An 18,676-nucleotide genomic window follows, 5' to 3' on the forward strand; every position below is an offset into this window, starting at 1 on the left:
GGTGAGTAGGCTCAGCTATGCAATGAGACTCCAGTGGAGAAATATGCACCCCAAACCGCTGGTCCCAATACACCAGGCTAGTGACATTCAGATCCAATATTAATAGTAGGACTGCCAACTGGTCGCAGTTAACTCCAGTGATTAACTCAAAACAAATTAACTTGATTTAAATATTAATTGCGATTAATTGCCGTTTTAATCGCACTGTTAAACAATAATAGAATACCAATTTAAAAATGTAAACTATGTTGATTTCAATTACAACACAGAATACGAAGTGTACAGTTCTCACTTTATAGTATTTTTGATTACATAATTCTACATTACAAAGTTGTACTTTCCCGATAAAGAGATTGCACTATAGTACTTGTATGAGGTGAATTGAAAAATAGTTTCTTTTGTTTATCTTTTTTACTGTGCATATATTTGTAATCAAAATAATAATGTAAAGTCATCCCTGTACACTTTGTATGCTGTGTTGTAATTGAAATCAATATATTTGAAAATGTAGAAAACACCAAAAACATTTAAATGAATGATATTCTATTCCTGTTTAACAGTGCGATTAAAACTGCAATTAATTGCATTTTTTTTTAACTTCACAATTAATCACAATTAATTTTTGAATCGTTTGACAGCCCTAATTAATAGTAATTAAAGAGCACTCCAACACAGTTCGTAGTGCCTTTGGGGAAAGCGTAACCTCTCTTTGTTATAATAATTATACCAGTCTCACAGGGATATTGGGTGAGGTCATTGTTTAATACTTGCCTAGTCTTTGAAGATGCAAAGTTCAATACACCATGAAAAAGGTAACATTTACTCACAGTTTAAACAGACTTCCTGCTCCAAGTATAAATACTGTGGCACGCAATCTCTGGGCATGTCTACCCAATCAAATATTTTGGACTCCAAGGAATGCAAGGAGTGTGAATGGGCCAATTCTCTGTAATTCACAGGTAATTAGCATCCCTGGAACCCCACTGCCCCTCCGAACCCAAAGTATTTGATCCTGTGTATGCTGCTGGTGCAAACTAAGATCATGCTAGATAGCCCTCTAAAAACCAGGATACTTAGCTCAGGCCATGTCTACACGTACAGTTGCAGCATGTCTGGTGAAGACACCCTATGCTGATGGGAAAGAGCTCTCCCATCAGCATAAAAAAATCCACCCCCCACAGGTGGCCTGAGCTATGTTGGCAGAAGAAGCTCTCCTGATGACATAGCGTTGTGCACACTAGCACTTATGCCCATGTAATTTATGTCACTCATAGGGGTGGAATATTCACACATCTGAGTGACATAAATTTTGCCGACATAAGGTCATTTCACACCAGCAGTGGAAACACGATCAAATTCTTCCAGGATCTGCGAGGCTCTGGGTGTGAGGGTAGTTAATTGCCTGTGAATTACAGCTGGCGGACCAATTAACACCCAGGTGTCTGAAATATTTGATCATATAGACATGCCTTTAAATACACATGTGGCAACTAAATATTCACATTTTATGGATTGCCCCTGTGACCACTAAATGTATCTGTAAACATCTCTTTTTTTTCACTGACAATATGGTGGGCTGAGTTAAAATATTGTGTATTGTCCCTTACGGTCAGTTAATCCTATGCTAGATCACACCCTCATCTCCCAGAATGACATTCTTTAGTCTTTTTGGAATGATTTTAGAAACAGTGCATTCTGTTCTAGTCCCTACTGTCATGAGCGAGTCTATGTCCATAGAGATTTGATGACCTGATCTTAGTTTTATAATTTTCCTAGTTTAAAAACAGAATGCTTTCCCTGAAGACCCAGTTCATATGATGATTAAACAGACAGAAAAAATGCGGTGCTCTGCTGCAATAACAGCCCTTCCTATTTTGACAAAGCTCCAAGAAAAGACGTGGGAATGCCAGTGGAAATTTCCTGTGCATTGTTATTGCAGATATTTTACTGTAATCAGTTGAGACAGTGTAGTAACATTGTAAGCTGTAATGCTAGGGTAGTGTAGAATACAGTGATACATACCTTATGTATTTTACCAGCTACACCAGTTCTACTTAAAAAAAAAATCATATGAAATATAGGAACAGATCCTCAAATATATACCAGAGTAGAAGGTGAATAGCTTTAATAATGCTTCTGCTGGGGAATGCTTGCCCAACATCCAGACATGAGTTCTTTAGTGCCTTCCCCAGCTTCAACAAAATGCTAGTTGATATACTGGATCTCCATCAAATCCCACCCCTCCATGCAGGAAACCATCAGTTTTACCTTCTGGGAGCTTTTTGCCCTCCTACTGTCACCCATAAATCCCCTGTTAATGGCCTTGAATGCAGTGCTCATTCTCTTGTGAAAGAGAAAGTGGTTCTGTTTTGTGTGTCAGCTGGGGCAAGAAGCACTCATGGGGCAAATCATGTTTTTCCCACTCCCAATGGGTGAAAGACCTTCCTCAGCCTTGGTCTCCGACGTGACAGAATGCTCTGCTGCCACTGAGGCAGCCCTTAACATGCCCTTTAAAAACAGAGGGCCAGATCCTCAGCTGATATAAACTGGTTCGATGGCATTATGCTGGTTTACACCAGCCGAGAACCTGGCCCAGAATCTTTAGGTGAGTTTTTTTTTCCAGGGGGAGGGATGATATATGGGGGAAGGAATCAATTTGGAGTGATTTCCTTACATCAGCTTGCAGCTGGATTCACTCCTGCTTGCGGAAAGCCGATAAGAACAAAGACAACAAGATGAGCTTTAAAGAGCTCAAGAACTTCCTGAAAGAAGTGAACGTTCAAATGGATGACAGCTATGCCAAGCAGATCTTTCAGGTAAGGAGAATTTACAGTTGGCGTCGCAGCAAACAGGCTGGCTTGGGGTCACAGTCCCTGACCCTCACACCCACTGGCGGGAGACCTCAGCGAAGGCAAACTCTCAAGATCCTGACTTAGCCCTGGGCCATAGGATCTTCAAAAGTGCTCATTGTTGGCTTCACTTTGCTGCCAGGTAAATCAAAGGTTAGACTTCCATTGACTCCGGTAGGAGCAGAGTGGGGCCAATCTTGAATGTGTTTGAAAACTCCACCTATGTTGAGTCAGGGACCCACCCTTAAAGCTTCTCTGTCTCAGAGATATCATTGAGTCCAAGAGCCAAGGGGGCTGCAGAAAAGAATCAGACACTTATATGGCTATTGCGAGATAACGGATAATGTCAGTGAGAGAGCAGGTGCCCTTGGGCATTGGTGGGTCAGGACTTCAGAGTGTAACAACTACATGCCAAAAAGTTGAGTCCCCCCCGGAATAAGTTCTGCTATAGTCACGGACTCTAAGACAGTGCAGTAAAATGCCAAGTGGCTTCTGTAAAATCAAGGAGAGTTTTATAAGGCAGGGGAAAGTGTGAATGAAAGGAATACAGTCATGTACTTTGGAGGATAGGATTAAAATTCAAAATGATCTGGACACTGGAGAAATGGTCTGAAGTAAATAGGATGAAATTGAATAAGGACAAATGCAAAGTGCTCCACTTAGGAAGGAGTGATCAGTTGCACACATACAAAATGGGAAGTGATTTCCTAGGAAGGAGTACTGCGGAAAGGGACCTGGGTGTTATAGTAGATCACAAGCTAAATAGGAGTCAACAGTATAACACTGTTGCAAAAAAAGCAAACATCATTCTGAGATGTATCAGCAGGAGTGTTGTAAGCAAGACATGAGAAGTAATTCTTCCACTCTTCTCTTCGCTGATTAGGCCTCAACTGGAGTACTGTGTCTAGTCCTGGGCATCCCATTTCAGGAAACATGTGGACGAATGGGAGAAAGTCCAGAGAAGAGCAACAACAATGATTAAAGGTCTAGGAAACATGACCTATAAGGGAAGATTGAAAAAACTGTATTTGTTTAGTCTAGAGAAGAGAGGACTGGAGGAGGGAGAAAAATTGTTCTTGTTAACCTCTGAGGATAGGACAAGACACAGTGGGCTTAAATTGCAGCAAGGGAGGGTTAGGTTGGACATTAGGAAAAGCCTCCTACCTGTCAGGGTGATTAAGCAGTGGAACAAATTACCTAGGGAGGCTGTGAAATCTCCATCACTGGTGGTTTTTAAGAGCAGGTTAGACAAAAAACTATCAGGGACGGTCTAGATAATACTTAGTCCTGCCTTGACTGCAGGGGTCTGGACTAGAAGATCTCTCGAGGTCCCTGCCAGTGCTACGAATCTAGGATTCTGTGATAGTTATGCAATAGTGCACACTGGCTTGGAGCAATTATGTTGCTTTAATAACCCAAGACACATGAAATCAGCTCAGGGATACTTCTAATTTCCTGAGCTTCGACTTGCTGCCATCGCCAGGTGACAAGGAAGGCCTTAGTGGTTGGCGTTTTAGTGTTTCTGAAACGCAGCCTTCCTGCTTGCACGAGATGAAGCCCGTTGGATTGATTTCTAGGCTGTCATCACATCTGTAACTTTACTTCACTGAAGTGGGCAGTGTCAGAGCTGTTCTTTTCCCTTTGGAGCTCTAATACATGGTAAAAACATGCACTGTTGTCGAAACCCAGTAATGGTTCCTGTGCTCCCCTCTGCTTCTGCAAGTGGAGGGCTGGCAAGCCTCAGACTGCAGGCCATCGCTGGGGATTACACACAGGGGAGACATGCCAGCTTCTTGTGTCCCTAGTTCTGTGGAGACCTCTCTGGGTGGGAACTCCACATGGATTCGGAGGGAGGGTGGTCCTACCAAATTCTTGCTGCAGAACTTCCAGAAAAAGTGGCATAAATGCAAACCCTGTCTGCAGTAGCTTGTGCTTCCTCCTTTTCCTCACAGAGGAACAGGCCTGCTGCTCTGAGGGGGTCTCCTCTGGGAGCAGCTGTAATCAGGGAGCTCCCAGGAAATAGCTTTCAGACTGTGAGCTCTGTGGGGCAGGGACTATCTTTCACTGTCTGTGCGGGCAGCGCGGAACAGTGGGGACCTGACCCGGGGCCTGTAGGTGCTACTGAAATGCAAATTACAGTAATGATAATTAGTGGCTCTCAGAGAGGCTGTGCTCTGAGGGGGCTCCAGGGGAATAGAGGAAGTGGATGACAGTGCAGAAATGAGAGGCCTCCACACAGACTCCTGGGCTCTGACAGATGTAGAGAGCACGATCCCCTGCCACTTCCTGATCCCGTCCCTGGATGGAATAATTAGAAGGAAACTCTGGGAGTGGAAACGTGAGGCATTTCAGTTCCTGTATAGGGGAGCTTTAACTCATTGGGCTCAGTGAGTTAAAACTATAATGAGATACTAAGCACTTGACAGTTCTTAAAAGGGCACCTGAAGGGGGTGTTGATTCATGTAGCAATGAGCTGTTCTTCATACAGGCACAGTAACGAAGGATGATCGATCAGTCAGATGGTGACTATAAGGGTGTTTTCCTAATTTAGCCCTGTTTTCCATCAAGGGGGTTGCCCATAGCTTTGTGAGGGCTGCCCACAGCTCATATGTTCTAGGTAGACCTGGGTTCAGTGTCTCCAATGAAACCAGAAGCCACATAAAACTCACCTGGTTCTGGCTGTGACACATAGTATGATCTACAGCACTCAGGGCTGCGGATGGGACCTTTTTTTGGCCAAAGTGCTTGGGGCAAACCATGCACTGTTGGAATTTTGAGATCTATGCAGAGTGGGCTGGACCTAGGTTTTCAGAGTCCTACCTGAAAAACCAGCTAGACTTCATTGACCTCAATGGGCTAGATCCTCAGCTGTTGAAGAACTGGCTGTCTGTTTTAGATATTTATAGAGAGCCAGTCATCAAAATATCTAGGCATCAACTGATAAGATATGTACAGTGAAACCTGCATTAAAACCCCCTCAATCCTAATAAGAGATTCTGTGTCCTTAGTGCCCACTTTGATGTATGCCCGTGTTTTCTATTACAGTTGGTTTTGCTTGACCTTTAGTTAATTAAAGTGTTCACCAGTAAAATCCCGACCAGTGTAATTAACCTTACGGCAGTATAGGGAGCACTGCAGCAATATTATCTGCTTGCAGAGGCAACCATTATTATATCACATCTAGTCGGCTGCTAACTAGAGCTGGTAGGAAAAATGGCTTTTCCCCATTGGAAATGTGGATGAAAACAAATTAATTCTCATGGACATTTTCCATGGAAAAGTTGGACTTGTAGACGAACAATAAAAAACGGAAGCGTTTTAGCCAGAAACAGAAACTTTTCAGTTCAGAAGTTCTGCTGTAGTGCCTCCTGGGTGTTGTAGTCTGGGTGCCTAATGCTCCCATTCGCCTTAATGAGCTAAGCTCCTGGTGGGATTACATCTCCCATAATGCACCCCTGTCCTCCCTCATGGGAGGTGATGGCCTCATGGGAATCTCTGGCTGTGATGCATCATGGGAGACATAATTCAGCTGGGGAGCCCAAAATAGAGGAGACTGGGGACACAAGGAAAGGAAACTGAACTACAGCTCTCCTGGTAGGATATCAGAATCAAAATGGGTTAGTTTGGGGATCTTTGATTTTTTGAGGGAAAATTAAAACTTTCCACAGAAAGCAGAAACTTTTCATATAAAAAAGTTCATTTTGTTGAAAACCCAAATTTTCCACACAAAAGCAGTTTTCATGGAGTATCTTCAAGCAGCCTTTCTGCCAGTCCTTGCTAGTCTCTGAGGGGCCAAATCCCAAACCCATTAAAGTGAATGGGAGTCTTCCCACTGACTTTAACTGGCCATGCATCATTCCCTTTGTTAGTGGCTTAAGACAGGTTTCTCTCATTGTTTCCTTGTACTCCTCTGTCTGTCTGTCTCCATCAGTTGTATCTTGTTTTATACTTAGATTGTAAGCTGTTTGGGGCAGGGACTGTCTTTTTGCTCTGTGTTTGTACAGCACCTCACACAATAGGGTCCTGGTCTATGACTAGTGCTTTTAGATGCTATGGTAATACAAATAATAATTGTTGATGTTTCCGTGATAGAAAATGACCCTGGGTAGGTCAATAAGAGCCATCAATCAAAGGCTTCTCGTTAGGTGGCAAATCACTTTCCAATTATTTTGTGTTCTACATTGTTTAGCGCTGGTACAGATTACGGCCAGAATATGCTATAAAGAAAGAAAGTTTTCACTCCTTCTCCCCTTTACGTTTACAGAAGTGTGACAAATCCAAGACCGAGACTTTGGAAGATGAGGAGATAGAGACATTTTACAAGATGCTGACTGAGCGGAAGGAGATAGACGAGATCTTCTCAAAATACTCCAGTGCAGAAGGGATCATGTCCAGTGACAACCTCCTGAGGTTCCTTCGAGAAAAGCAGCAGGAGGAGGATGCTGTCCCCGAATCTGCACTTTCCCTGATTCAGAGATATGAACCCAATGAAACAGGTGGGTTGCCAGCACTGGCTGCTGTTTGAGTTAGAGTCCAAAATGCTTGCTCTGGGTAGAGAAATTCCATGAACTATTTTGCTGCTGTTTCCTTCTGCAGCCTTGTGTATCCTTGTATTGCAGCAGCCATCTCTGATGTGCCGACGTTCCAGGAGAATGTTAGCAGCTCCATGGGGATGTGTCGGGTACACTGGAAAGAGTCTTTTTTCTTGAGTCTTTGATCTGGTACATTTCCCAGCAGGAAAGTGGTTGACATGTAGAGTTTTAAAGGGTACTGTAATCCTTGTGGGGACGTGACAGATGGTTTATTTAATAATAATTCTTGTATAATATTTAGCGTTACTATAGCACCTGTCGTCTGACGATCTCAAAGCGCTTTGCAAAGGCAGATATGTATGGTCATTTCCATTTTCCAGATGGGGAAACTGAGGCACAAAGCGCTAGATTCACAATAGCATTTAGGCACCTAACTTCCCCTTTAGGCACCTAAATCCCAGAATCAGGCCCCACTGGGATTCACAAAGCCCCTGCTCAGTAGCCACCAAACCGTGTAGGCACCTAAATTTGCTCACAGCCTAAATTTTTGGAGTAAAGGTTCCCTAGGTGCCTATGCTCCTGCTTCTGAATATGTGGATTGCAGCCCCAGCCCAGGCATCCAGATAGCACATGACGGGAGTACTGGTATAGAAGGGTACAGCTTGCTCAGGCAGGAGAGGCAGAAAAAACAGGAGGAGGGGTTGCCTTGTATATCAAAGATGTATACACATGGACTGAGGTTGAGATGGAACTCGGAGACGGATTTGTTAAAAGTCTCTGGGTAAGAATAAAAGGGGTAAAAAGCACGGGTGATGTCATGGTAGGGGTCTACTGTAGACTACCTCATCAGGAAGAAGAGGTGGCTGAGGCTTTTTTAAAACAACTAACAAAATCATCTAAAGCACAGGACTTGGTGGTGATGGGGGACTTCAACTATGCAGACATCTGTTGGGAAAAGAACACGGCAGGGCACAGACTATCCAACAAGTTCTTGGAATGCATTGGAGACAATTTTATAGTACAGAAGGTGGAGAAAGTGACTGGGAGAGGCTGTTTCAGATTTGATTCTGACAAACAGGGGAGGAACTGGACTTAAGTACCTGGAAAGATAATGGAGCAAATAAGTAATCAATTTGCAAACACCTAGAAGATAATAATAAGATAAATAACAGTCAACATGGATTTGTCAAGACCAAATCATGTCAAACCAACCTAATAGCTTTCTTTGACAGGGTAACAAGCTTTATGGATAGAGGAGAAGCGGTAGATGCGGTATATCTTGACTTTAGTAAGGTTTTTGATACTGTCTTGCATGACCTTCTCATAAACAAAGTAGGGAAATACAACATAACTCGTTGGAAAACAGTTCCTAGAGAGAGTAGTTATCAGTGGTTTGCAATCAAGCTGGAAGGGCATAGTGAGTGGGATCCCTCAGGGATTGGTCCTGGGTCCAGTTTTGGCCAATATTTTCATCAAAGGTTTAGATAATGGCATAGAAAGTGCGCTTATAAAGTTTGTAGATGATTCCAAGCTGGGAGGGCTTGCAAGTGCTTTGTAGAGTAGGATTAAAAGTGAAAACGATCTGGACAAACTGCAGAAATGGTCTGAAGTAAATAAGATGAAATTCAATAAGGACAAATGCAGAGTAGTTACTTAGGGAGGAAGAATTAGTTGCACACGTATAAAATGGGAAATGACTGCCTAGGAAGGAGTACGGTGGAAAGGGACCCGGGGGTTATAGTAGATCACAAGCTACATATGAGGCAGCAGTTTAACATAATTGCAAAAACAGCAAACATCATTCTGGGATGTATCAGCAGGAGTGTTGTAAGCAAGACACGTGAAGTAATTCTTCCACGTTGATTAGGCTGCAACTGGAGTGCTGTATCGAAGTTCTAGGAGCCACATTTCAGGAAAGATGTGGACAAATTGGACAAAGTCTGGAGGAGAGCAACAATAATAATTACCGTTCCAGAAAACATAACCTACGAGGGAAGATTGAAAAAATAGGATTTGTTTAGTCTGGAGAAGAGAAGACTGAGGGGGGACATATACACTTGAAAACGGCTATCAAAAGGTTGTTTCAAGTAGGAGGGTGAAAAATTGTTCTCATTCATCTCTGAAGATAGGATAAGAGGCATAAATTGCAGCAAAGGTGAACATTAGCGTGGACATTAGGTAAGACATCCTGACTGTCGGGATGATTAAGCACTGAAACAAATGGCCTGGGGAGATTGTGAAATCTTTGTCATTGTAGGTTTTTAAGAGCAGGTCAGACAAGCAGCTGTCAAGGATGGTCTAGTTATTACAGTCTTGTCTTGAGTACAGGGGTCTGTACTAGATGACTTATCGAGCTCCCTTCCAGTCCTACACTTCTAGGATTCTAAGCGTAGATCCCAGAGAGATGCATGATGAACCTGGGGAAGATAGGTGCTCCTCCACCTACCTCGTCTGGGGCCCTATCGGGTAAGTGGGCTCAGAATCTGCCTACTGGATCAGGCCCCTACAGATGAGCTTACACAAAACAGGCTAAGATTCACTGGGAGAAAGAGAGAGGCAGGGCAAACCTGTGACTCAGTAGCATGGTGGTTAGAACACTTCTCTAGGAGGTGAGCAACCTGGGCTCTAGTCCCCCTGTCCTAGTGGTGTTTTATATTATTTATCCACAGTGGAACAGCTTCAGCAGGAGAGGCTCAGGGAGCCCCATTTCAGAATATCCCACAGTTCAGCTAGGGCACTCACTGACTCCTGTTCAGGAAGAGAGGAGACTTGAACTAGGCATCTCCCAAATCCCAGGTGAGTACATTAACCATTGGGCTTAAAGTCAGGAGGGAGCTGCCCCTGGTCCTCCCCTGGTGCCTGAAAGCATGGTTCTGTCGCCACGCCTGCATTTCTTAGCCCATCTCGCCCAAAGAGAATAAGGCGAACCTTCTGAAACTTGGGTGCTGAAAAATGGTTAGATCCCTAAATCCATACGTAGGCAGCCTATTAAGTGACCTGCATTTTGACAGAGCATGTTTTATTTCTGCTCAGAGGCGAAATGAGTGACCACTGCACGGCAGCTTAGACTGAATGTTTAAGAAAGCAAAAAAGCCTGATCCTGGGCTCTGTCTGAGTTGTCATTGGGGCAACTCAAGAGTGGGGGTGGGGGGGACAAAAGCAGCTGCGCAGTTCCCTGGTTTTGGGGCTGGCCTGGGGACCAGTTCAGTTTCCTACGTAAGTCAGAGCACCTGTTGGTCAAGCCAGTGCAGCTGGACTTAGTTGGCGTTTGCTCTTTGCAAATCTTGTTTTACTCAAACGATACATTATTAGTGTTTCTTAATAAGAGGGACTTTGAGGGATGTGAAGGGGATATAAAACTGGTTGTTCATTTTTGACTCTAGATGCACTCTCAGGCAGATGGGGCTAGCAGCCTCTTCCGACCAACACTAACATCTTCAAGGCCAAATTTAGCACAGGCAGCTCATTGCAGTCACCGGGTGCTGTATGCAGGCATCTGTGGGAATAGTTATTAATCCTTTCAGATTTAGTGTGGTGTGACCCAAAAAAATCTCTTAATGCTAGGGTGACCAGATAGCAAGTGTGAAAAATCGGGACAGGAGGTGGGGGGTAATAGGCGCCTGTATAAGACAAAGCCCTAAATATCGGGACTGTCCCTATAAAATGGGGACATCTGGTCACCCTACTTGATGCCGAGTAGTAAGGGACTGCAGAGGGGTTGCAGGAATCCCCTGGGTCTGGTACATATATTCCAGTCCATCAAAGAAGGTATATAAGGTCTCAAATAAAAGCCAGTGTCATACTTGTCACTGATATTTTGTGAAACACACGTACGCATGTTGTGTAAAGAGTTATGTTGACACACGTGGCTACTGAAAATTATGTCCTGTGTCTAGGGACTAGTCACCAGCAAAGGTAAAAACAGGTTTTCTGTCAGACAAAAAATGTTTATCTATTTGGCTGTTTAATGTGTGGTTCACAGTGGGTCTCCCCTCACCTGTCCGAACTGCATGTTAATGAAGGATTGTGAAAACTTCAAAGCAAGAAGAGTAGCAGGAAAAGGTGAACAGTGGGGTTAGGAGTGGGGAGAAGGGTGGGACCTCATCTGGAGGCACACATCAAAGGCTTGTATTTGGGGGACAAAGAAGCCATCCGGTCATCCTTCAGCTAGGACATAAAGGGACAGCAAGATTGCTTTATGAAAGAGAGGTCTCAGCCAGGCTTGGGTGAAACCAGTGGAGACAACTTTGGGTGAGAGAAGCCTCTTTAGACAGGAAGGTAACCTGTTAGTTGAGTTCAGTCGCTAGAAAGTGTGTTTTGATTTTGCTTTATATGTAACCATTTCCAATACTTTTTTTACTCACTATCACTGGAATGTTTGTATTTGAGAATGAACTTGTGCTTTTTTTCACTGTAAATATATCTCAATCCTGGGGTGTTGAACAAAGTGATGAGCCTGAGTTGACTCTTACAAACTTGTGGGTACCGCTCCTTTCGGACCAGCAAGCCTGATCATTCTGTGGGGGGTCTGGACACTACAGGGAACGTTCTGACGACTCAGGGGTTGGTGTGCACCTCTAGCTAACCTGTTCAGGGACCGCGGAGGCCTGGAAGGCAGCACTGATGGAGTCAGAACCTGGTGGTGTCCAGGAGCTGACCTTCAGCAAGGCACAGACAAGACTTCATCCCGCTAAGAGCGGGTGGTGGTGCGGGGCCTCACAGCCCAGGATGTCTTTAGGGCCTTTCACATTCTTCCAGTGCCGGGGTGTCATATTTTGACTGCTGGTTTATATTTCTTTTATCTGGCAGCCAAGAAACAACAGATGATGACCAAAGATGGTTTCCTGATGTATCTGCTGTCTGCCGAGGGGAACATATTCAACTCCTCTCACAATACAGTTTACCAGGACATGACTCAGCCCCTCAGTCACTACTTGGTGTCATCTTCACACAATACCTATCTAATGGAAGACCAGCTGACGGGACCCAGTAGCACAGAGGCTTATATCAGGTAAAAGGGGATCTCTCAACACAGATTGTACAGGGAAACAGAACACATATGGACAGACTTGACCCTAAACTCAGTTCCACCCCTTGCGTCAGCTGATCCGAACCTTATTGCTGATTGTTGTGTCTGCCAGCTAGCGGCCAGACGTTGGAGTGGCCTCCATCAGTTAGCAGAATCCCCCCACTCCCTCATGATCCATAAGCAAATAGCTCCAAACAGGTGAGCCAACAAGAAGCTTCCCTGTAGCCGAACCAGGAGACAGTACTGCCAGCCCTAAGCGTGCAATAATGTAGCGTTGTTTGCATTTGTCTTCTGGTGCTGGGGACTTCAATGGCCATGTTCTCAAGCTTGTCTCTGCAGCCATGAGGGCTAGAAACCTACTCTTTTTTTCAGTGAAAGCTGAATTCTCAGGCAATAGCCTGATTCCAGAAGGAAACCGCCCCCCAAATCACGTGAGTCATGATCAGTTTGTGAGAGTTGGTTACACCAAGCAGGTGATCTGCTGCCGTGGCTCTTTACCTACCGGATGGGCTTGTTGGGCAGTAACAGCAATCTAGTCAAAAGCAATGGGAGGGGGGGTCGAGAACTTAGCTCAGTGAGTTGCTTGCATTAGTTATTGGAATGCATTCTGCAATATCAGGAAATTATTTAATCCTGTTTCCATTGTGGATAAATCCGTGGTTCCCACAAGCCTTGAGACAGTGCTTAGAAGAGATGGGTCACCGTAAGCCTATGGGGAATTACTATAAAAATGGCCTGTTTACACAGATGCCTCTGTAGAGAAAAGTGCAAAGATCATCAGACGCCTACAGTGATGAATAGGTAGACAAGAACCTAAATATGAAGGCAGGGAAGGACTGAACCAAACAATGCAGGGCAGGGGCTTTCTGGGGGCACGTTCAAGATGTATCCTCTGTGGGGTAAACTTTCTAAAGATTTTAGTCACATGGCTCTAGTTACATGACAATGGAGTTCACACAGCTACATCACTGAGCACAGCTTTGAACATGCATCCCTAACTCTGATCTGCATGAAGAATGCACATGGTCTGGGGGCCTCTCTGATAGTTGCAGCTTCTAACTGGCTTCTTTGAGTCCCTCTCTTTAACCCCAATCAGCCTTTTCTGATCTGCTCTTCACCATCTCTGGGCTTCCTCAGTCTCCCTTCCCTCCACCTCCCTGTGCTTTTCAGATCCCCCTTATCTTCAGCTGCTCCGAGCTTTGCCCATCTCCCCTCTCCTCAGATTTTTTTATGGATGTCTGAGTTTGCTTATCCCTTGCCCCGCTCCTTTCAGTTGTTCTGAGCTCTCCTGATCTCCCCTCTCCTTGGTCCCATTGCCCTCGTACAAGCTCCCCTTTCTTCACTTACTCTGTGCTTGTCAAAGCCGCTCATCAGCCTTCAGCGAACGTTGAAATGCCCATATACGATATTGCCCTATTTTGTAGGGAGGGGGAGAAAGAAAAACCCAAATGCCTCCATTCTTTGTTTCCAGAGCCCTGACCAAAGGCTGCCGCTGTGTGGAGCTGGACTGCTGGGATGGCCCTAACTCAGAGCCTGTCATTTATCATGGCTACACACTCACCTCCAAGATCCTCTTCAGTGATGCCATAAAGGCAATCAAGAACTATGCTTTCAAAGTAAGAACAATGGACCGGGGGTATTCTGCAACTTCATTTCTTTTCCCTGAGAACAAACAGGCAGTCATTCTGCCTCAGTGAAATGTTCACTTTCCATTGTGCATACAGCACGAAACCTGCATCCTCACATTTCTCACCGGTCCCTTAATCTGGGCTGCCATACCTGTGCCCTGCCTTCTGCAGCGAGCAGAAGTTATTGAAACTTCAGATGCTGAGCCCTTTGGGGCAGGGGTGTCTCTTCATTACACATGGGCTCAGCTCTTAGCAAGACAGGACCCGGACCCCTACTGCAATGAAGACAATCACCAGCAGTTAGAACAATAATGCATGTAGGCAATGGGAAATGTAGGCAGTCAAATTAACTCAGCTGTTCAGTTATGTTTAGCTTGACTCTGATGTCTGATGTCTTATTTTCCAGAGGTTTTAGAGAAATCCTTGTGTGGGCATTTGTGTGCCTGATGGAAGATATTCCCTGTCCCCTCCTACTGGGAGTAAATCACAGGGTTTAGCCATCAGATCTGGGTGCCTTGAGTAGCAGCCCTGGACTGGCATCCTTTACACAAACCCTGTCCAGACTCGCTGGTGACTCAGGCTTATTCCTTCTTCTTCAGTTAACTTGTCTTTAACCATCCGGTTTTCCCCAGGATTTTAGGATGCAGACATCAGAAACCTGCATTGCAAGGAAATATTCAGGAGGGTACACAGCGGGTAGGACTTAAAACCTGTTAGATGCGTTATCAGGAAAGGCAGAAATGATTTGATGATATAGGATCTATCTAGCCCTCATCACATGAGTATCTGAGCATCTCACAGGCATTAATGGACATTATTTTCAGAACACCCCTCTGAGGTAGGGAAGTATTATCCCCATTTTACAGAAAGGGAACTGAGGCACAGGGAAATTAAATGAGTTGTTCAAGGTCTGTGGACCAGTAGAGCTGGGAATTGAGCCCCTGTCTCCCAGTCCAGTGCCCTAGTCTCTAGATTACCTTTCCTGGAAGGCTTCAGTAGATGGCTGCCAGAATAGTGCTGTAGTAAACTTAATAAAAACAACGAGAGTCTTGTAGCACTTTAAAGACTAACAGATTTCTGCAGGCATACGCTTTCGTGGGCTGCAACCCACTTCATCAGATGCATGAAATAGAAATCACAGATAGGTGGTATATATATATACATCCAAGGGTAAGAAACAACAGTGGGGAGGGTAAGTGCTAACAGAGTCAGTTCAGTTAGGGTAGATGAGGCCTATTCACAACCATTGATTAGATGGTGAGAATGTGAGAACAGTGACAATTACTTCTTGTAATGAGATAACCATTCCAAGTCCCTATTCAGACCCAGTCTGATTGTGTCAAGTTTGCATATGAGTCCCATCTCTGCAGTTTTTCCCTGAAATCTGTTTTTGAAGTTTTTTTGTTGAAGTATGGCAACTTTCAAGTCAGCTACAGTGTGTCCTGGGAGATTGAAGTGCTCTCCGACTGGCTTATGGATGTTACACCAGGGAAGAAGTTTGGGGGATTGTTTGAGGGAACCGGACTGAGACACCAGGGAAAGCTTATGTCTGCAGAAATTTGTTAGTTTTTAAAGTGCTACAGGACTCTCGTTGTTTTTGCTGTATACAGACTAACACGGCTACCCCCTGGAACTTTTCACCATTGTAAACTTACTGTGTATTTGAACTCTACTGTACTGCTCTGATGCCACACTGGTTTCCAATGAAATGTGCCTTTTGAAAACTTCTAGCAGCACATTGGTTTTGTAAGACAGAGGGAAGAGATTGCCAAAAGTTAAACCATGATGTATGTTGCTGTCCTACCACAGACCTCTCCGTATCCGGTGATCATTTCCTTGGAGAATCACTGTAGCCTGGAGCAGCAGAAGATGATGGCTCAGCACATGAAGACGATCCTAGGGGACATGCTGCTTGTAACACCAGTTGATGGATGTACATCAGACTTCCCCTCGCCGGAGGTGAGTGGAGTTACTTTAGTGCTCCTGTGTCTTGTTACACAGCCTGTGTTCTTACCAGACTCATGTAATATTGCTCACCGTGATAACGAGAGTCACTGAGGAGTTTCACTTGAAGACAGGCTCTGTGGAACTCAGGGAATTTCTGGTCCACTTATTGAGGCCAGACAGTGTCTTCAACCCTGTTTGCAATTGCTTTCTCACAGGACATCTCCAGTCAGCCGAGTGTTACAGATCTGTTTTGTTTACGCAGAACTTGGTTAATACAACCTTTCGGGGTCTAATGTCCTCTGGATGCTAGAGCCTAATTAGCCTAATTAGTTTTAGTGCATATGAGGAGCACTAGCTCCTTGAGAGAAGTGACTAGGGAAGTTGTCTCCATGCTTTTGAATGGGCGGAATTGACCACTGCTTGATTATAAGATATAGGAGCAACACTGATCTATCCTGAAAGAAGACGAAAGTTCTCGGTGGCCTGCTTCCCCCCTGCCTTTTAGACCCTTAGAAGCTACTCCATGAGGATTCAGGCTCATTCCCAGGGAGCAGACAGAGTATCTGAGTCAGCCATGCTCATTGATTTCCCCTACCTCTTCTCTATCCCAAAATGCATGGGGAAAATCAGTGCAAGTTACTGCAAACCATGTCATGTTGCAGACTCGCCTCAACTGAGATTGGTTCTGAAGGCAGTGGTGGTTGGGAGAGTAACAGAGAGCATAGTGCTCACAGGGGCTGCATTGTCAAGGGCTTGCAAGGATGGGCAAGCTGGGTGGCAGTGCAGAGACAAGGGATCTCTGCATGAAGGCCCTTTGCCAGTGGCACGTGCCTAGAGACCCTTGCAGATCAGTGCAGCCCATGAGTTTGGGGGGACCCCCAAGCCTGATGCAGGGAGGGAGCGACCCAGCAGACTGATGAGGTAACTCAGTGAGTTAAAACTTGTGGGCCTTTGGCTGGCTACTATTGATGCTGCTAATAAATTCAACGCAGATCTGAACTCATTACTACTGTAAATGAGTACTAGCATTAGAACAGGAAAGTGGCCAGATTGCTCAGCTGGGCGTAAATCAGTGTAGCTCCACAGGAAGTCAGTGACACCAATCTGTCCCAGCTGAGAATCTGGCCCGCTCTGTGATACTTCACCCTGATTCCAAAACAGCAGCATGTGGAAGAGACTCTGCAGTGACAAAAATAACCTTGGATTAACTAGGGCATTTCGCATGCCATTTTAAACTATTATTTTTCCCAAAGCTTCATTGGCCAAGAAAGTTCTGGGAGGAGTTTGTGGATGGAGAAAATCTGATGATCAGTGCAGGAGAGAGGGGAGGGGGAAAAGCAATCAAAATACCTTAGGAATTTGGTGTCTCATATTCTGCTGTATTTTTAGGTATCCTTGCTTAACAAAATGGGGTCCTGTTCTTGGTTGATCCCTAGGCACTGCTATAATTCATTATTATTAATTATTAGGATTCATTATTATTAATAATAGCACCACTGCTCCACTAGGATCTTTACAGTAGGGAAAAGAATTTCACCCCATAGTTAAACACCGACTGTGCCCTGGCTCATCCAAGGGAAGGACACACACCAGGGAGGGGGATTGACTGAGATTTTACTGAGTTGGACAGGTAGGCCCGTGAGAGAGATTGTGTTACTGGCTTTCCCCTCACTTCCTGGCTCCCTGTTTGCCCTGAGTGCAAAATCCGGAAATCAGCCAATTGCTTTTCCAGGAGCTGTTAACTCTTTCTAGCCCAGTAAAATTATATGTATATATATAAAAATCTTTAAAAAACCATTGAAAAATAAAATTGGAAATAATAAAACAAACAAACAAAAACCAAAGACACTTTGCACATTTTGGTTTCCTTCTGTCATCCTGATATGCACTCGGGTTACTCACCTAGACAATGGGCCAGCTCCTCAGCATGCGTAAAGCAGTGTTGCTGCATTAAAGTCAATGGAGCTATGCTGATTTACATCAGCTGATCTGGTCTAGTCAGCTTTTTAAAAAAAGGAAAAAACAGTGGTATAAAAATAATTCCTCACTTTTTTTCTCCTGGACTATTCCTCCAGCTGCTTGCCATGCATGGCTAATAGCATCTTGTCTTAGGCCCAAATTGTTGACTGTTATAGAAAATACTTTAATTTATAATTGGCAATTAAAAAAAAACCTTCCATGATTTTCCACTTCCTCCTAAAGCTGGCAAGAGGCAAACTGGAGCGGGGCAATGATTTTTTTTATTCGAAAGGGGGTGTCCATTTAGTTTCTCAGTTTGGGATCCATCCCTGGCAAACAGGTGGAAGGCTTTAAACAAAATGCAAAGCAAGAGAAGCAGTTTATGGAGTGCTTTAGCTGGATAGTTTTAGTACTTAAAGAAATACACGGCACTGCCAGCAAAGGGAAGTTGACACAGTTTAGATTCACACTAATAAATTCCGGCGCTGTCCATGGTGTATCTCTAATTTAATAGGGCCTAATCCTGCAAACCTTTACAGATGTGAGTAGTCCTTGTGCATGTGAGTAATCTCATTGACTACTCACATCAGGGGCCATTAACCTCACTGCTGAGGGCCAGCAAAAGTCCCTGCACCACTAGAGCTACACACAGAGGTTGCCCAGGGAGGTGCACTGGCAGATGGCGGCAGAGGTGCCAGTGCATGTGCCATGGAACCAGTCTGTGTAGGCCAG

At 44.6% G+C, this 18,676-nt stretch overlaps 1 protein-coding gene across 2 annotated transcripts in view; it reads left to right on the plus strand.

Moving 5' to 3' along the window:
- Nucleotides 1-18,676, plus strand: part of PLCD1 (phospholipase C delta 1) — an 84,456-nt gene that overhangs the window by 36,991 nt on the left and 28,789 nt on the right. For both annotated transcript variants that reach the window (XM_067530505.1, XM_067530504.1), the window contains exons 4-8: nt 2,687-2,816; nt 7,114-7,345; nt 12,191-12,392; nt 13,882-14,026; nt 15,848-15,997. In XM_067530505.1, the coding sequence (XP_067386606.1) occupies nt 2,687-2,816; nt 7,114-7,345; nt 12,191-12,392; nt 13,882-14,026; nt 15,848-15,997 (859 nt within the window). The remainder of the gene's footprint in view (nt 1-2,686; nt 2,817-7,113; nt 7,346-12,190; nt 12,393-13,881; nt 14,027-15,847; nt 15,998-18,676) is intronic.

The sequence above is a fragment of the Emydura macquarii genome, unplaced genomic scaffold (assembly GCF_026122565.2).
Source record: "Emydura macquarii macquarii isolate MOO-44397 ecotype Brisbane River unplaced genomic scaffold, CSIRO-AGI_Emac_v2 contig_3080, whole genome shotgun sequence".
NCBI lineage: Eukaryota > Metazoa > Chordata > Testudines > Chelidae > Emydura > Emydura macquarii.